The sequence below is a fragment of the Trichechus manatus genome, unplaced genomic scaffold (assembly GCF_000243295.1).
Source record: "Trichechus manatus latirostris isolate Lorelei unplaced genomic scaffold, TriManLat1.0 scaffold00057, whole genome shotgun sequence".
NCBI classification, from domain to species: Eukaryota; Metazoa; Chordata; class Mammalia; order Sirenia; family Trichechidae; genus Trichechus; species Trichechus manatus.
The window spans coordinates 1,604,846-1,618,474 of NW_004443993.1; the positions used below are offsets into that span (position 1 = coordinate 1,604,846).

Sequence of the window (13,629 nt, forward strand, 5' to 3'; positions counted from 1 at the left end):
AGCCGGTGCCCTGAATTTGGACTTCTAGCCTCCTAAAGTGTGAAAAAATGAATTTCTGTTCCTTAAAGCACCCCCTTGTGGTATTTCTGTTATAGCAACACTAGATAACTAAGACACCAGTGCAGGACAACTCAGAGGTCGAACTCATGCTCCAGAGCTCCCTGTGGATCAGGCTCCAAATGCCCCCTGCAGGAAGGAGGTGAGATTGCTCCCTCGCCTGGCTTTCCCCCTCCCAGCCATGCTTTCCCTTGCTTCTTCGGCTCCTCTTGTTCTCTCACATTCCACATATACTCAATCATGTCAGCTCCATCTTCAAATTCTACCCCAAATCTGGACCTTTTTCATTACCTTCATCATGACCATCCAAGTCCAGTCCATCATCAGCATTTGCCTGGACCAGTGCACTGGTCTCCCTGCCTCTACACTTGGGTTATACATCTTTGCACACACCAGCCAGAGGGCTTCAAAAGTACATAAAAACAACTTCAACCAGTTGCTGTTGAGTTGATTCTGACTTATGGCCACCCCATGTGTGTCAGAGTAGAATGCGTTCCACAGGGTTTCCAATGGCTGATTTTTTGGAAATAGATCACCAGGCCTTTCTGCCAAGGCGCCTCTGGGTGGACTTGAACCTCCACCCTTTTGGTTAGTAGCCGAGCATATTCACTCTTTGCACCACCCAGGGACTGCAAGAACTTGTTGTGCACTGTCGAGTCGATTACTACCCACAGCGACCATATAGGACAGAATAAAACCGCTCCATAGAGTTTCCAAGGCTGTAATCTTTACGGGAGCACATTGCTAAGTCTTTTCTCCTGCAGAGCCACTAATAGGTTGAAACCTCTTGACAGTTCGGTTAGCAGCTGAGTGCTTAACCATTATGCCACCATAGCTCCTTAAAAAGAAACTTAGATTGCTAACACTGACTTCACATTTCGCTGTGCCAGGCACTGTACTAAGTTCTTTACGTGGCTGCTGAGTGCCTACTGGGTACCAGGCACTCTGGCCCATGCTGGGATAAGGTGGTAAACGAGGAAGATCTGCGTCCTCTTTGAGCTGATATTCTGGTCGGGGAGACTGACATTCAGTAAATGAAAGTACAAATAAGTTACTTGCTTACAGATTGTGGTACGCGCTGAGGAAAATGAGCAGCTTGACGTGGTCATCACTGAGAGGCCAGCTTCAGGGAGGTAGGGAAGGCTTCCCTGAGGAGGTGATCTCTGAGCTGAAAGCAGGAACCAGGTGGACAGCATTTTATGCTCAAGCCCTGGAGCCAGCGTGGCTGGAGTAAAGTGGGGGGAGGTGAGAGTGTGGAGAGGTGATGGGCAGGTTGTGCAGGGCCTTATGGCTTTCACCCAGAATGAGATGGGAGCCACTGAAGGTTCTGGGCAGAGAAGGGATGGGACCTGGTTCAGGTTTTCACAGGCTGCTCTGGTGGCTGTGGGGAGGACAGGGTGTGCAAAGCGAGCAGGGAGCCAGGGGACCAGGGAGGAGACCACTGCACTGGTCCAAATGAGTGATGATGGGGCTGGATCCAAGTGAAACTATGGTGATAAGTGGGCGGGCTTAGGAGCTACTGTAAAACCTGTGAAAGCCGGAACCTGTGTAAGGTGGAAACCTGTTACAGGAAGCTCAAATATTTTCCACTAATAGTGACAAAAAAGTGGTCAGACTGTACCCTGCCAAAGGCGGAAAATTTGCGAGACCTGGAAAAAAAGGCAGTCTCAGCAGTGTTCAGGCTCTCACAGGTTTCGCTGTATTTTGGGAGCAGGTCTAAAGGGGCTGGGAGTAAGGAAAAGACTAGAAACGCAAGATAGACGAGAAAAGGGACTCCAGAGTCAGTACAGGGCAGAGGTGAGGGCTTTGGAGTCAGGGAGGCCTGGGGCAAATGCCTTATTTGCTTCTTGCCTGCAGGGCAGCCTCTAGACATGGTGCCAAATCTCTCAGCCTTCTTTTATCATAGGCAAAATGAGGGTAGTTAACAGCAGTGGGGCGTTGTGCGCAGGAGATAGGGAATACTCGAAAGAAGGTGGCTAGTGAAGAAAAAATTCCTGGGGAGGGAGCAGTTATAGATGGCCTGGAGGTGCAGTTGTAGAGAGCTGGCACCAGGAGGCAGTAGCGAACCTCCAGGCAGTGGGGCGTGTCCTTCAAGCTGGTCTTTGCAGCTTTGCCAGATGAAAGCGGTTAGGCCAGACTGTGCAGCTTCAGGCGCCTGGGCCCCCTGGAGAAAGCAGGCCTCCGGGGCATGTGTCCAGGCCCATGTGGGCGGGAAGTAAACAGGCACTGCTGTCTTCTGGACTCCAGGGATCAGAGCTCAATAAGGGGCATTTGTGTGCCAGGCGCCTGCAGGCAAAACCTGAGCTGCCTGAATGATGGAATTCAGGTGGAGGCCTGGGCCGGCAGACAGTGGGCTTCCTGCCTCCGCCTCCAGCTGGGAGAGTCACCCCAGCTCAGAGAATCCCAGGGCAGTCAAAGCTGGGGTTCCTCTTCCGGCCTCCCACTCCCCCAACAAACTCGCCAGGCCTGGAGTCTGTACAATAGGCACTTTATTAGTGGTTGGAATGCAATTACACGCGGGGGTGTGCAGGCTGAATGGGGGGTGTGAGTGGGGGCTGGGACAGGCACAGGAAACGGGAGACCCCGGACTGGGAATTCTCCCTCTGGGATCCATGGACAGTGCTTATGAGCCAAGACGAGAAGTTGGGGGAATCTTGGGAAATGGCAAAGGGGGAACAGGGAAACCAGGTCCCCTGAGTTCAACACATTTGGCAAAAGGATCCTCAAGGTGAGGTGACTGGGCAGAGGGCCCGGTTTGCCCAGGATCTCCCAAGGCACACCCGAAATCGCCCCTTGGGTAGATTTCAGTTTCTTTTTTCTCTTACAAAGAGAGCCGTGTCAGTAACTGGCAGAGGACGTGGGGAGAAATTCGGCCCAGCTCCTCCATCCATCAGGTTTCCATTAAGAAGCCATTAGCCTTCTCCTCCTCCCCGCCTGCTCCGGTCTGTCCACACAGGCCTCTGTCCAGGTGCCCCTCCCCCAACAGTCTCACTAAGTCTTCTCTCCTCACCACAGCCCCTGCTGCTGCCTCACACACCAGAGACACCTCACCTCTTACACGTACATCCCCTCCCCAGCCACACCCACTAAGAGGCATACAAAGGAAGGCACTCCTCAGGGGCCCCGTCTGAGCTGTTGAGACAAAAAAAAAAACAACTAACAGACCCTTTAATGTATGTCGAGGTTGAAAAAATCATAAAGAAATGCTTCTGGCGGCCCTTGAGCCAGTTGTTCCACAACAGGAAAGGGGTTGGGTCCTGGCCAGACCAGAGGGTTAGGGGAGAGATCCAGGGAGTAGAAAGCTCCAGCTCCCTGCAGCCTGCCACTCCTGAGACACCACCATGGGCCATAAGATGGGGAGGAAGCAGGTGCAAGCCCCTGAGGCCAGGCCCATCAGAGCCTAGACACTGAGAGGCCCCACCTGACAGCTCCCTGTCTGGGCCGGTGGGGGCTGGAGTGACTCATTTCTCAGTCTAGGGGGCTTTTGTAAAAACACTGACTGCCCCTAGGCATAAGGAGAAGATACTCCAAATCCTCCAAGTTTCCGGAAACTGGTGGTAACTGGAGCCCTGGTGGTGCAATGGATGAGAGCTATAGCTGGCTAACCAAAAGGTCAGCAGTTCAAATCCACCATCTGCTCCTCGGAAACCCTATGGGCCACTTCTATTCTGTCCTATAGGGTCGCTATGAGTTGGAATCGACTCAACGGCAATTGGTTTTTTTTGGGGGTGGTAACTGGATGTGGAGGGAGGGCAGTGATAGGCCCTCGGGTAAGCCCAGTGGGGCTGGGGGTAGTGACCCAGGGGCAGAGCACCCAGTGTGAGGCTTCCAGAGAGGTGGGGGAGGGTGGAGGCCTTTACGACTCTGTCGACTTCTTGTTAGTCTTGTTCAAAAGCTTCTTGAGGTTGGAAGACATGAAGTAAGGCCTCTCGGCCGAGCCATCATTCCGCTCCAGGTCCTCCACTGCAGAGAGAGGCCCCAGAGCAGATGGTGTGATGGGGAGCCCACGGGCAGGGGCCTCCGGGACGGGGTGGGCGAATGAGGGCCACAGAGAAGCCTCAGAGGGTTAGGAAGCAAGACACACGAGGACTGGAAAGGGGTGGACTGTGGAAGGCTCGGGAACAGGACGTACACACGCTCCCCACACTCCCGGGCGAGGCAGCCCCCCCATGCATCCCGGTCTACAGCAAGGAAATGAAGAGGCCTGCCTGGCCCCCAGTCCTGGGAACGCAAGGCCCAAGCAGCCTTTCTTCACGCGACTTCCTCCCGCTTCCCCTCCTCTGCACTCCCCTTCAACAGGATGTCTCTCAGCTCAGGCGACATGAAGTAGGGTCGCTCCTGAGAGCCGTCATTCCTTTCCAGGTCCTCACCTGGGCTCCCCCCAGGAACCGGCCAGGGGAAATGGGGTGGTCAAGAAGGAAGGGAAAAAGGAGGCAGGGGGAGAATGGGGAAGCCAGCAGGCATGGAGGAGAGGAGAAAAGGAAAAAAAAAACAAAAAACAGACAGATGGAGAGACCAGAGTTAGTGGCAGCCACATATCCCCCCAACAAAGCCAGAAACTCCAAAGCCAGGGCCCGGGGCAGAGTGTTCCAGACACAGCCTGGGGCGTGGACAATAGGATGGAGCAGTTGCCAGCAGAGGAAGGAAGCCGGGAAGGCATGTCAGTCCCCAGGGAAGCTGAGGGCAAAGGGCAGTGAATATGTGGCCCCTGCCTGAGGGGAGATGCTAAGCCCAGAGGGGAGAGGGAGTCAGGGCCCAGCAATGGTCAGAATAAGGGGTCACTTACAGAAGCAGAGGAACAGCGTGTCCACACACATCCCATAGACACTGAAGAAGCCGTGGGCAATCAAGTACGAGCCGACGATCACCGTCTGGCCAAAGAGAAAAGAACTGCTTCAGCCACAGCACCTGCCCAGCATGGTCCTCACCCACCACATCCCCCCCCCCGGCCAGATCATGCCACTCTCCTGCTGACAGCACTCCCGTGACCCCACTGGCAATTGGAATAGCATCGTAACTCCTCACCCCTGTCAGCAGGGCCCCACTGTCCACACCACACCCCTTGCTCTCTTTCACCCCAGGGCCTTTGCATGTGCTGTTGCCCTGACTTAGCTGAGTCTATGCCTCCTTGTTCCTCTGCTTCCAGCTCAAACCTCCACTCCTCAGGTCCCACCTCCTTCACGAAGCTGTCTCTGACATCTAGACCAGTCAGGTCCTTGTTTTATGCCCTCTTAGCACTGTGCGTCCCTCCTCCAAAACCGTCCCCTGGTTGCAATTTTATTCATGTTTAGGGCATTACAGGAGGAGCCCTGGTGGTGCAGTGGTTAAGCACTCAGCTGCTAACCGAAAGGTGGGTGGTTCGAACCCACCAGCTGCACCACAGAAGAAAGATATAGCAGTTTGCTTCCATAAAGATGTACAGCCTTGGAAACCCTATAGGGCAGTTCTACTCTGTCCTATAGGGTCGCAATGAGTTGGATTTGACTTGATAGCAACAAGCTGAGTTTAGGGCATTACACGTTTAATGCCCACATCCCCGTTAGACTGTGTCTGTCTTGTTTACTGCTGCATCTCTAGCAATTTAGAGACTCCCAGGGCCTTGGCTGGTGCCTAATAAACATTTGTGGACTGAAGTAAGTGGCCCCGAAAGAGATTAACTAACTTGCCCAAAGTTACTCCTCTTATGACTGGCAAACAGACAAACTTAGATAAAAATCTAGGTCACCAGGATCCAGGGCCTGCAGCCAAATACTGTACTGCTTTCAGGGTGAATACCCAACCCCTCCACAGCCCTGTCACCTCCCTGCCCTTATCTAGGCTCCTCACTCGCTCCACACCAGTCACACTGTCCTGCACAGTCCCACTTCAGGGCCTCTGTACTTGCTGCTCCCTCTGCCTCGATACTGCCTCCGTCTGCTTCAGCCCTCAGCTCCAAGATCACTTCCACAGTGAAGTCGCCTGCACGCCGAGGCTGGCTTAGTTCCTCTACCACGTGTCTAACCCAAAAAAACCCATCACCATCAAGTCGATTCCAACTCATAGCACTCAATAGCACAGAGGAGAGCTGCCCCATGGGGTTTCCAAGGCTGTGATCTTTATGGAAGCAGACTGCCGCATCTTTTACTCACGGAGCAGCTGGGGGGTTCGAACCACCCACCTTTCAGTTAGCCGCCGAGCTCTTTAACCATTGCACCACCAGGGCTCCTAACATGTATAACAGTTCCCGGAACTCACCCCTGCGACCGTGACCAATTTGCAATCACACATTCACCAATGCTTTTATCTGATTAATGTCTGTTTCCCGCTAAACTGTAAGCCCCTGGAGGAAGCCCTCTCCCCAGCACCTGGGACGCAGAAACCAAAAAACCAGATGCCATCAAGTTGACTGTGACTCACGGCGACCCCGTGAGTGTCAGAACTGAACTGTGCTCCAGTGGGTTTTCAATGGCTGCTTCTTGGAAGCAGATCACCAAGTCTTTCTTCCCAGGCACTTCTGGGTGGACTCAAACCTCCAACCTTTGAGTTAGCAGCTGAGCGTGTTAACATTTGCACCTGCCAGGGACTCCAAGTGCTCAAAAAATGTTTGCGGACAGAATAAATAATCAATCCACCACCTCTGACCCCCATCCACATCTGTCCAGTCAAGAAGGTCAAGCAAGTCCCAATATCTCCTTCTCCCTGGGTCCCCACCCATGCCAAAGGCCCATACCAGTATAGGGACCCAGTAATAATTGAGGGGCGGTGCTGTGTCCTGGACGATTCTGATACGGTGGGTGAAGAAGAAGAAGGCCAGGATCCCTGGAGAGTGGGAAGAAACCAGGATGGTTGAGGGTTCTGCCTAAAGGAAGTAACCCTCCCAAAAAACGGAGGAGCAGATGGCCATCACAGAAGGAGGAGATGTGGGGGCCCAAGAGTAGCTCGTGGGTCACCCCCAACAGGCTCCCACACCCTGGGTGTGCCACACTCACCCACACTACCCACGACCAGAAGTTTGCCCAACAGGAAGAGAAAGTCAGTCACTTTGTCCAGGACAGCCACTCTGCAGGGGGACAGTGAGGGACAGGTGTGAATGCTGGCTCAGGGAGAAAGGGAGGGAGGGAGGAGAAAGGGAGGAAGAAGAGGAGGGAGGGATCAAGAGAAAGGCATCTTCCTGACCTGATGATGTTTCTCATGAGCAGGAAGAAGGCGTTCCTGGCTGAGGTGCAGAAGTTGGTGCCGTAGATGGCGATCTGCGGCAGGGGGTGGGAGGGCAAGATCAGGCCCACTGGGTGGGGCTGGGGGCTCTGCCCACCCAACAGGAGGCTGCAAGCTGCACTGGGGGTCCCAGCTCCACTCACCATGATGTAGGCGTTCCTGTTGAGAAATTTGATGAACTTCTCCAGGCACCAGAAGCAGCATTTGAGACAGGTCATGACGAACTTGGCAAACTTGTTCTGTGCAGCTGAGAGAGGAGGGAGGGATGCAGAGGTGAGAGAGGACCCACCCAGCCTGGTAGGAATTTCACCTCTCAGTCAGCCAGGGGCCTGCCACAGTCTAGGACTTCCAAAGACTAGAAGAGGAGAAAAAATCCAGGACCCCTGGGGCCCTGCCCCACACCCAGGCAGGAACCAGCCAGGGGCAGGCCCCTCAGCCCCGCCCCACAACGAGGACGCTCCCTCCAGGCCTTTCAGCCCAGCCTCTCATACAGGAACCAATCATGACCCACACTGCTCCCTGGCCCCGCCTCCCAGGAGGAAACTAATCCTTGCCACCTTCTTAGCCCTGCCCCAAAACAAAGCTACTCCCAGCACCACAGGCTCTCCTCTCCAAATACGGAACCAGTTTTAGCCACACCCTCCCAACCCGATGCTGTAGAGTGGATTTCTACTCATAGCAACTCTATAGGGCAGAGTAGAACTGCCCCATAGAGTTCCCAAGGAGCGGCTGGTGGATTTGAACTACTGACCTTTTGGTTAGCTGCTGAACTCTTAACCACTGTGCCACACCCTCCCAAGCACCAACAAATCCCAGCCCAACTTTCTAGCAGGAACTAAAAGGCCCAGGCCTTTTGGCCCCACCCCCTCAAAGGTAAACATTCTATGGGTTGGGGGCTCTCAGGGCTCTTTCATTGCAGAAATCAGTCACCCTTAGCCCCACCCCCCATAGGGAGAAACCAATCACTACCCTCTCACCTTGACCCCGCCCCCCAACCCAAACGAAAACCAATCCCAGCCTACCCTCCTCTGCGCCAGCGGCCAAAGAACTAATCCTGGTCTGCCCCTTAGCCCCGCCTCCCACAATGGGAGCCAATGCCAGTGGCTAGTGGGCCTCACCTTTCAGGCGGTGGTCCAAGTACTCAAGAATCACTCGGATGATCTGCACAATGGCTAGAATGAGGGCCCCAAAGGCCAGCGAGCCTGTGTGGTACCTGCATGCACAGGGGGTGGTCAGTGACCCAGTCAGGCCTTCCCACACTGCACCCCCAACCCCGAGTCATCGGCAACCTCACCGGAGCGCCCGGCCGAAGGCGGAGAAGAGCGGGAAGGCAGGCAGGTCGTCGGGCTTGCGCAGAGCCCAATAGTAGGAGGCGAAGGCCCCAGCCAGCGTGACCTGGCCCAGCGCCAGCACGAAGTTGGCCAGCCAGAAGAACATGAAGGCATTGAAGATCTGCAGGCCCAGCAGCGCCCGGTGGTAGCCAGACTCACCACCATAGAAGGCGAACTGGCAGCGGGCACCTGGGCACAGCTGGGATTCATTAGAGGAGGGGAAAGTCTGTGGGAGACACAGAACCTCAGTGAAGTCGAGTGGATTCTGACTCATACTGACCCTACAGGACAGAGTAGAACTGCCCTATAGGGTTTCCAAAACTGTAATCTTTAGGGAAGCAGACTGCCATATCTTTCTCCTACAGAGGGGCTAGAGAGTTCAAACTGCTGACCTTTCAGTTAGCAGCCAAGCGTTTAACCACTAGGCAGCAGGCTGGGGGTCAGGCAAACCATGAGTAAAAGAGGAGTCATGGGAATCAGTACAAAGGCCAGAGAATTAAGGAATTGGGGGTTCAGGATAGACACTTGTGAAAGAGGTTCTAGAGGTAAGACCAGTGATCACTTTGGGGTCCTTGAAGTAGGAGAAGCTATCTTGGGAATCAGGCTGGGGTCATGAGTCAGTGGGGTGGCCACGTGTGCAGGACGGGGGGGCCAGAGATCAACGTGAGGGCCAGAGGATCAGCACAGGAGTTGTGAGGTCAGGCTGGGGGCTGTGAAGGCAAGGAAGGAGTTCTAGAAGCAAGGACTGGCCATTGTAGGGGCCAAGAGAGGGGTGTCGGGGCCAGAAATGAAGTCAAAGGGAAAAAAGATGGGTGGTTCAGCACCCAGGTTGGGAAAGGCTGCCAAGTTGCAGAAAGGAAGCCATCTTGCCCTGAGAAGTCGCTGGGGCCAGTGTTGGGGTCTCTTCCTCTCCATGCCCCCAACATCCAGCACAAGGCATACAACAGGCACCAACTGTTTGTCTAATGATGTCTAAGTGGGGGTGAGAAGTTTAAAATTGTCTGGGGGCTGCTGGGGCAATGTCCCTCTCACCCATGGACACCCACCTCAGGGTTGCAGGTTCTCCCAGCAACTGGGCAGGCAGTGTCATTAAAGATCTTGTAGACAGCTTCGTTGGAAGTAGATAGGAAGCTGGAAGCTCATTAAGGAACCCAAGGTCAGGGATTAGGGACCCCAGGGGCATGTGGGGAAAGGATCCATTCCCCAACCAGGTTCTGGTGCTGTCCCCAAACTGTGGGCCACTTCCAGGCAAGTCTGGCCCCTAGCCATGCCAGGGGTCTGGTGGTGGATACACGGCAGTGCTGGCCCAGTAGGCGATGCAAAGACACAACAGGAAGAAGGTGACCAGTGGGAACAGCATGGAGCACATGACATATCCCACAGCCCTGAGGAGGTGCAGAAACACAGGCGTCAGGGCCCAAGCAGGCCTGGGGATCACCCCAACCAGGCCCCCAGCCCCCTGGCCCCCACCTGCTGGCTTCCTTGATGAGCGCGATGGCGATGAGAATTCTCTTCCGTAGAAAGATGAGCAGCAAGATGATAATGACCTCAAGGATGCTCAGAATGATCACTGCAGAGGGTAGAGGGTGGCTGAGCCTGCTATTCTCCTAGGCTCTCCCACTCCCTTTCAGGCCTCCGGGTGGGCAGACTCACTGAAGGCCATCCAGGTCTGCCGCAAGTGCAGATACACACGGAAGTCCGTTTGGAAGCCGAGGTCCATGAGGGAGACATCAGAGCCAGCCTCACCACGCAGTCGGGAGTACTCCATGTAGCAGTGGAATATTCCTGTGCACAGGGACCACAATGCGAAGACTGACCTCAGCCCACCAGCTCCTCTCCCAACCTTGCAAAGTAGATACCAAACCCCAAAAACCTGTTTCCGTCAAGTTGATTCAGACTCATAGCAACCCTACAGGACAGAGTAGAACTCCTCTATAGCGTTCCAAAGGCTGTGCTCTTTATGGAAGCAGACTGCCAACTCGTTCTCCTGCGGAGCAGCTGGTGGGTTCAAATCGCCGACCTTTTGGTGAGCAGCCAAGCACTTAACCACTGTACCACCAGGGATCCTTCTAAAGTAAGTACAACCACTCCCATTTTATAGAAGCAAAAACCAAAGTTTGCGGAAAGGGTGCCGCTGTGGCTTACTCCTGCCTCAGGGCCTTTGCACGTGTTCTCTCTGCCTGATACATTCTCTCCCCATGGCTGGATCTCTCACATCCTTAGTCTCTGCTCAAATGTCACCTTCTCATGTAACTTTGCTGAGGCCCCGGGATCCTCACTTAGAACCATACGCTTCCACCCTTTGTATTCTTACCCCCTTCCCTGCTTCAAAGTCCTAGTGATTTTTCTGGTTTATTTGTTTCTTGTCCATTTACCCCATGCCCCTCAGGAATATAAGCTCTAAGACAGCAAGGATTTGTCCTGATTTGTTCATTGCTATAAGACTAGGGCCTCAAAAATGGCCAGGACACAGTAGGTACTCAGTAATACAGTTGATCGTCATTCACAGATTCTGTATTTGCAAATTCGCCTACTCACTACAATTAATTTTTAATCTCTGAATCAGTACTCATGGCATTTTTACATCATTCGTGGACACACACAAAGTTGTGAAAAATTTGAGTTACTCAACATGCGTGTTACGAGCTGAGGTCAAACAAGGCCACAGTCTGCTTTCTTGTTTCAGCTCTCAAGACTGTAAACAAGTGGCCTTTTCAGTCTATTTTGTGCTAGTTTTTCTGCATTTTTGTGCTTTCTGCTGGTGATTTTTGCTGTTTAAAATGGCTCCAGGTATAGTGCTGAAGTGTTCTCTAGTATTCGAAGTGCAAGAAGCCTGTGATGAAAATACACAGGTTACATGAGCTTCATCTAGGCCGGAACTATAGTGCTGTTGGCTGTGAGTTCAACGCTAATGAATCAACAGCATATATTCAATAAGGTGCCTTGAAACAAAAACACACTTAAAACAAGGTTATGTATTATTGGTTGATGAAAATGTGATCAGAGGCTTGCAGGAACCTAACCCTGTAATTTCACTGTTAAGGACTGCATTATGTCCCTCTAAAATATGTGTTGAAATTCTAATCCTTGTGCCTATAAATATGACCTGGTTTGCAAACAGGGGTTTTCTTTTGTTATGTTGGTGATGTTATACCAGAGTAGGGTGGTTCCTAAACCTAATCACTGTTGAATTGAGAAAAAGAGTGGAACAGACACAGAGATATACACAGAGGGAAGACAGATGCCAAGGCACTCCCAGAACTACTGACAAGCAAGGCCCTCTCCTTAGAACCTCACCCTGAATTCAGACTTCTAGCCTCCTGAACTGTGAGAAAAGAAACTCCTGTTTTTGAAAGCCACCCACTTGTGTATTTTTTGTTACAGCAGCTCTAAGTTAACTGAGACAGTCCCCTAGAAGCAATGGTTCAGTATTTGCTAATTCAGTGTTCCTGGAGATTTCAGAACATGTTGTTGTCAGGTGCCATTGAGTCGGTTCCGACTCATAGCGACCCTTGTACAACAGAACAAAACGCTGCCCGGTCCTGCACCATCCTCACAGTCGTTACTATGTTTGAGCCCACTGTTGCAGCCACTGTGTCAGTCCATCTCATTGAGGGTCTTCCTCTTTTTCGCTGACCCTCTACCTTACTAAGCATGATTCCCTTCTCCACAGACTGATCCCTCCTGATAACGTGTCCAAAGTACGTTACAGAACATAACTACCCTGAATAATGAGAATCAACTGTACATGTCAAGATGCTGCGGCCTGAGGCCGCCCTCTGACCCCCTTGCTACCCTTGACAATGATTCCTGATGTGGGGGGCATGCGTGTTGGCCTTCAGTGGGGAAGCATTAGGGATTTTTAGCATTCCCCGTGGCTCTGTGCAGAATAAAATTACAAAATACTTATAAAGAAGAAAACCAATCAAGTCACCCAAAATGCCAGCCCCTAGTCAGAAACCACTATTAACATAAATATTTTGGTCTCTATGCTCTCCGATTTTGTTGCATAGCAGGTTTTTTTTCCTCCTGGAAAGTTTAAATGAACAATCAAAGTATTAAGTCCTGTGTTTTAAGCACAGTCTCTCGGTTCCACAGGCCTGAGCTAAACAGGGTCCTCCCACTCTCTCATCCTCACACTAGCTCATTCACATGGAGCCTCCCAACCAAGCCTTCCAAGCAGTAAATACTAATTATCTGCATTTTATAGAGGAAGAAATTGAGGCACAGGGAGGTTGAGTCACTTGCCCAAGGTCAAAGCTAGGAAGTGGCAGAGCCAGGATTCAAACCCTGGTTTTCTTGTGCCAGAATGTGTATCCTTAACCACTGTGCTAAGCGGCCAGCTTGAGAATGCCTTTTGCTGTCAACAAAATACAGATTCAGGCCGTGGTTTAGAAGGCTACAAAGAGCCTCACTGCAGGCCTACACTGGTGCTGATTTAACCCATCCTCCATCAGTGGGTACTGAGGTTGTTTCCAAGTGTCTGCTCTTATAAACAACACTGAGATGAACATCTTTACAAATACTCCGAGTAAAAGATGGAGAATACCTGGTGACTTAGGATAAAATTCTTGATGGGCCACTGCCAGGTCAAAAGTCATGGGCATTTTGCAGACCCTGGGCACAGAGAGGGCAAGGAGAGGGAGACTCACCATAGCCCAGAACCAGAATCACCATGATGATCATCACCCAGACCATAATGCCAGCCAGGAAGCGGAGCAGGACGATGAACAGGAGGCTCATTACCATGGCAATGACCAGGCCTCTGGGGGATAAAAATGGGGGTGTAAGTAGACCTCCCCCCTCACCAGCCTCAGACGGGGCAACACGGAGAAGGATGCCTTCCTTCCCGACTTACATGACAATCCAGTACCAGGAGACAGTATAATCCTCAAAGATCCGCATGGCCAGCTGCCGTGCCTCCAGGATCCCATTGGCCTTCCTGGGGGAAGGCAGACAAGGCTCAGGTCAGACCCAGCTCCACGATCGGGCCAGCCCTAGGGGACGCCCTGTCCCGCCCAGGAGAGCACAACCCTGGTGTGGTGGG

The 13,629-nt window shown here is 52.6% G+C and overlaps 1 protein-coding gene across 1 annotated transcript in view; it reads right to left on the reverse strand.

The window, feature by feature from the left end:
- Nucleotides 1–2,538: 2,538 nt before the first annotated feature.
- Nucleotides 2,539–13,629, reverse strand: part of SLC44A2 (solute carrier family 44 member 2 (CTL2 blood group)) — a 28,994-nt gene continuing 17,903 nt past the window's right edge. Inside the window, exons 9-22 of the mRNA XM_004378345.2 lie at nucleotides 13,441–13,524; nucleotides 13,235–13,347; nucleotides 10,236–10,367; nucleotides 10,053–10,152; nucleotides 9,875–9,967; nucleotides 9,629–9,713; nucleotides 8,546–8,808; nucleotides 8,370–8,464; nucleotides 7,395–7,498; nucleotides 7,213–7,286; nucleotides 7,026–7,096; nucleotides 6,767–6,855; nucleotides 4,844–4,928; nucleotides 2,539–4,020 (exon numbers count right to left, since the gene is read on the reverse strand). Of these exons, the coding sequence (XP_004378402.1) occupies nucleotides 3,914–4,020; nucleotides 4,844–4,928; nucleotides 6,767–6,855; nucleotides 7,026–7,096; nucleotides 7,213–7,286; nucleotides 7,395–7,498; nucleotides 8,370–8,464; nucleotides 8,546–8,808; nucleotides 9,629–9,713; nucleotides 9,875–9,967; nucleotides 10,053–10,152; nucleotides 10,236–10,367; nucleotides 13,235–13,347; nucleotides 13,441–13,524 (1,495 nt within the window). The 3' untranslated portion in view covers nucleotides 2,539–3,913. The remainder of the gene's footprint in view (nucleotides 4,021–4,843; nucleotides 4,929–6,766; nucleotides 6,856–7,025; nucleotides 7,097–7,212; nucleotides 7,287–7,394; nucleotides 7,499–8,369; nucleotides 8,465–8,545; nucleotides 8,809–9,628; nucleotides 9,714–9,874; nucleotides 9,968–10,052; nucleotides 10,153–10,235; nucleotides 10,368–13,234; nucleotides 13,348–13,440; nucleotides 13,525–13,629) is intronic.